This window comes from Lacerta agilis, chromosome 11, assembly GCF_009819535.1.
Source record: "Lacerta agilis isolate rLacAgi1 chromosome 11, rLacAgi1.pri, whole genome shotgun sequence".
NCBI classification, from domain to species: Eukaryota; Metazoa; Chordata; class Lepidosauria; order Squamata; family Lacertidae; genus Lacerta; species Lacerta agilis.
Genome location: NC_046322.1, coordinates 47,721,390 through 47,726,243, shown reverse-complemented (window position 1 = coordinate 47,726,243; position 4,854 = coordinate 47,721,390). Strand labels below are relative to the sequence as shown.

Here is a 4,854-nt window from a genome sequence, read left to right as displayed (position 1 = left end):
ATACTCATTTCATTACTCTAACTAATAATTTAGTTACTCTCATTCTTACAGACAAACAAAAAAATGGCAACAATATATATATATATATGTATATAATTTAAATCTCCCATGTGCATAACTTAATCTAAGCAAATCATTAGTTCCGTTTTCAAACCTTCTTTTTAAAAATATTCTTCCACATATTTCCATTCTGCTTTTGTTTTCTGTTTTTGTATATCTCTTATTGCTGCTGTCATCCTTGCTGTGGTGTTAGGTACCATCTGTAAATCAGTTTCAGAGTGAGTTCTTTTGTTTTCACCGATGTGGATTTAAAGGGAGGTTTAGACCACATTCTAGTCCATTGCGTGGGGTTAATCTCACAGCCTATGTCAGCCTCCCATTGTTTTTTGATTATGTTGAGGGGGTTTGTGGGATTTTGGAGCAGTATTTTGTATATTGTGGATACCATCCCCTTGTTGTTAGGAGGAAGTTTTCGAAGGTTATCAAGGGCCTAGTTGCTGCTGATTTTACTACTGGATTGTTTAAGCGCATCTTACAAACTTGAGCAAAAGTTAACACAATTAGAAAAAGGGTGAACAAATTGTGCGCTGTTTTCATGCAGCATTGTTTAATTTGTGGCCAATGCAGCTGCCGCTGGAGAGAAGCGCCTCAGAGTCTGATCCTGAAGCCATAAGCCATCATGGACTTATGGTATCTAGAAAGATGGGAATAAATGGGAATGTCTTCAACGGTCAGTCGACAAGGGACTTTTTGAAGAAGCTGCTTTCGGTCTTCTCCATGACAATGCCTTTCACACTTCTCCAGAAACAGACTGTCTTCAAGGGGGCCGGTATAAAGCTCAACAAGTTTAGCATGCTAAGGAAAAGAGTTCAAGCAATTGTCAATAAATAACAACATCACCGCCGAAAATAAAACACTAAGAATTAAGCAACTATGAACTTAGGAAGTCCTTCGGGATTTGTACCTCTCCGGTTTTGCAATGCAGTTCTTCAGTGTGTAAAAACAGTATGGAAATTGCCAACAGAGATGCATCATATTAGGGGAAATCGCTTTGCAAAATGATGTGAAATAAGCTTTATCTGCGCTAGAGTATATGAGAAAGCATGGAGTGAACCCCTTATTCTGTGCTGTCAACAGGACACAGTATCAGAAGAAGTCTAATTTAGGGAGAAGATCCCCACAGGGCAATTTCACTCTTCAAAGCACTGCAATGGTCACCAAAAGACCAACTCCAAACAGCCTTTATTTGTATCTTAACATTGCCTCTGTGCTTTTTTTCTTTGACATCTGAGAGGTATGTTTTCAGGACCCATCCTATTCCTGTGACTGTCATTTGCTTGGAAATGTTTTTAATACTGTAATTTAGATTGTAACATGCCTTGGGACCTTAGGATGAAGGGTGGGTAAGGAAGAAGAAGAAGAAGAAGAAGAAGAAGAAGAAGAAGAAGAAGAAGAAGAAGAAGAAGAAGAAGAATAGAAAAGTTACATTGGTGAATATGAGTGAACAATATATACATCATTCAACTTCCTGTATCATGACATTAATAATAATAATAATAATAATAATAATAATAATAATAATAATAATAATAGAAAAGTTACAATGGAGGATATGATTGAACAATATATACATCATTCAACTTCCTGTATTACGACATTTTTAATGTTTGACATTATGTTTTTATGTGTTGGAAGCCACCCAGAGTAGATGGGGCAACCCAGCCAGATGGGCAGGGTATTAAAAAAATAAAATTATTACATTTGAATGATATCTATGTTAATGATGAGAAATGCTCTCAAATTTCAGTGACTTCAACAGGTACTTTGTCAATGCTTAGTATCTTTCAAAATTAGAGTCCTCCTTAAAATGAGAGTCTCCAAGGAATAAATGTTTTCCCCTTACCTTTAAAGCCATATTGCGAAACTTCATATCTTGTTTCCAGGGCATCACGTAGAGCTTTGGAATCATTCCATGTCTGTACGAAAAGCTTGGCAAATGGCAATGAATCAGCCTGGAACATGACAGAGTTGGTTTTACATCTATATATGTAAATGTATGGACCATAAAGAAGGCTGATCGCCGAAGAATTGATGCTTTTGAATTATGGTGCTGGAGGAGACTCTTGAGAATCCCATGGACTGCAAGAAGATCAAACCTATCCATTCTTAAGGAAATCAGCCCTCAGTGCTCACTGGAAGGACAGATCCTCAAGCTGAGGCTCCAATACTTTGGCCATCTCATGAGAAGAGAAGACTCCCTGGAAAAGACCCTGATGTTGGGAAAGATTGAGGGCACAAGGAGAAGGGGACGACAGAGGATGAGATGGTTGGACAGTGTTCTCGAAGCTACTAACATGAGTCTGACCAAACTGCGGGAGGCAGTGGAAGACTGGAGTGCCTGGCATGCTCTGGTCCATGGGGTCATGAAGAGTCGGACACGACTAAACAACTAAACAACAAATGTGGATTTTTTTTTTAAAAAAAAACTTATTTAAATACAGAGGGGGGAGACAAACAACACAGAGAACAATTCCCTTTCTTCCCACCCCTACTGTGACAAACAGAACTCACCCATAAAGTGTTATTTATATATGACAAAAAGAACTGGCATGTGGCTTAGTCTTCATAGTCATGGCGGTCCACTCTCGGACCAGAGTGAAAGGGATGCAAGTTCAAGTCCCCACTTGGCCATGAACTTGGGCCTGCCACATTCCCTACCACAAGGTGGTTTTGCACATAAGCAGAGGTGGGGAAACTATGGGGTCTTTGGAGGAAAGGTCGTGCCCATAAACGGAAAACAAACAAACAAACAAAGCCACATATTTACCCCTCTCCTTGGCGATGGTCTGGAATCAAATCGCACAGTTAGGAAAGAATTTAACCAAAATATTATTCCTGGCCTGAAACCCTGTCAAGTTTTGCCAGTTCCTGCATGAATCTTCTGGAATTAATCAGTTTACTAGCCATGGATGTCTGCCCTTCGCATGGTGTCAGGTGTAGAACAGCTAGGCATGGCTTGCCCCAAATAGCTTGGCAACCCAAATTTGGTCCATGAGCTGATGGTTTGCCCCCTTTATGATACGCACCAACCTGGAACTAAAGGAATATCCACCCCATACATTGAAAGCACTGTGATACTATTTCAAACTGTCATGGCTTCCTCCAAAGAATTCTGGGAGTTGTGGCTTGTGAAGGGGGCTGGCAGGTATTAGGAGACACGCCTGTTCCCCTCACAGAGCTTCAATTCTCAAGAGTGGCTGAGCAATCAATCCCTCTTCCCAAGGAACTATAGTTCTGCGGGAGGTATAGGCAGTTGCCTAACAACTGTCGGCGCCCTTAACAAACTACAGTTCCCAGGATTATTGGTGGGATGGCGTGGATGTTTAAAGCGGCACCATAAAGCTTTGAATGATGAGTAGATATGAATAGGATTGCACTATCAGCCCGGTTTGGCAGGCCTGCTTTATTGTTAGTGTCCTGGAAGAAGCAAAAATGGCCAGTGTCAAAGCAATGATTCTTCAAAATCAACTTTGTTGGACTGGTTGTGTTGTTTGGATGCCTGATTGGTAAAGGAAAAGGGACCCCTGACCATTAGGTCCAGTCATGTCCAACTCTGGGGTTGTGGCGCTCATTTTGCGTTACTGGCCGAAGTAGCCGGCGTACATGTGATCAGCATGACAAAGCCACTTCTGGTGAATCAGAGCAGCGCACAGAAACGCCGTTTACTTTCCCGCCGGAGTGGTACCTATTTATCTACTTGCACTTTGACGTGCTTTCGAACCGTTAGGTGGGCAGGAGCTGGGACCGAGGAACGGGAGCTCACCCCGTCGCAGGGAATCGAACCGCTGACCTTCTGATCAGCAAGCCCTAGGCTCTGTGGTTTAGACCACAGCGCCACTCGCGTCCCTCAGGATGCCTGATTACCATCTTCCAAAGGAATTACTCTATTCCGAACTTAAAAATGGAAAGTGTAATGTCGGTGGTCAACAAAAGAGGTTTTAAGACAAGGCAAATAAATAAATAAAAATGTAGTATAAACACTGACAATTGGGAAACACTGGCCTGCAAGCGCTCCAATTGGAGAACAGCCTTTACCAAAGGCTTTGAAGACGCTCAAACTCAGGACAAGAAACATGCTAAGAGGACGGCATGCTTGGCAAACCCTCACCACGATCAACTCCCACCTGGAAACCTATATCCCTACTGTGGAAGGATGTGTGGATCAAGAACTGGCCTCCACAGTCACTTACGGACTCACGGAAGACAATCTTACTCAGCTACGAGTGATCGTCAAATAAGAAGATTGTTAATCTTTAACATCGCACCTTTCCTTTCCAAAATGGTTTACCGTGCTTGCTAACCCATGGGGGCGGGGGGGGGGAGAGAAAAGGTGATCAGAATCCCCAGGCAACGGGAAGGCCCACCCACCCAACCACTCCTGAATGCTCCTGCTGGAGATGAAGTCTCTCTCTTACCCTTTCAGGTCAGTATTGACTGCCGTTGAAACCAAATTGGGATTAGAGCCCTGTCCAGGCGCAGCATTTGGGTTACTCATGCTGCTGCCGTTGCCACTACCGCTTCTCTGGGCTGAGATTTGTGCAAACAGCTGGTCCCTGTGTGTGCCTAGGTGGAGATTATGATGCATCAACCATTGTCAGGCTGATGACACTAGAGCAACAAGGAAAAATGTGATTTAAGAAATATCAGGAAGGGATCAGGCCCACTTGAAAATGGTGTGATAAGATAGATGTAGAAGAACACCATGATACAACTTCATGAAAGTGGACAAAGTTAGAAGGAAAGGCATTAATTAGGTTCCCTGGAGAGTCGCAAATAATCAAAACAGCTTGAATT

The 4,854-nt window shown here is 42.5% G+C and overlaps 1 protein-coding gene across 1 annotated transcript; it reads right to left on the bottom strand.

Moving 5' to 3' along the window:
* Positions 1-578: 578 nt before the first annotated feature.
* Positions 579-4,567, bottom strand: TEX43 (testis expressed 43). Its single transcript, XM_033164095.1, has 3 exons — positions 4,476-4,567; positions 1,904-2,012; positions 579-855 (listed from the first exon to the last, which is right to left on the bottom strand). The coding sequence occupies exons 1-3, from the start codon at positions 4,553-4,555 to the stop codon at positions 649-651; spliced, it is 396 nt and encodes a 131-aa protein (XP_033019986.1). The 5' UTR covers positions 4,556-4,567; the 3' UTR covers positions 579-648.
* Between the last annotated feature and the right edge of the window lie 287 nt (positions 4,568-4,854).

Coding starts and splice junctions, on each gene's coding strand:
- TEX43 (XM_033164095.1), bottom strand. CDS start 4,555: ATGAGTAACCCAAATGCTGCGCCTGGACAGGGCTCTAATCCCAATTTG. Junction 2,013..4,475: donor GTCAATACTGACCTGAAAGG/GTAAGAGAGAGA, acceptor GTCATGTTCCAG/GCTGATTCATTGCCATTTGC. Junction 856..1,903: donor TTCGCAATATGGCTTTAAAG/GTAAGGGGAAAA, acceptor TCTTTTCCTTAG/CATGCTAAACTTGTTGAGCT.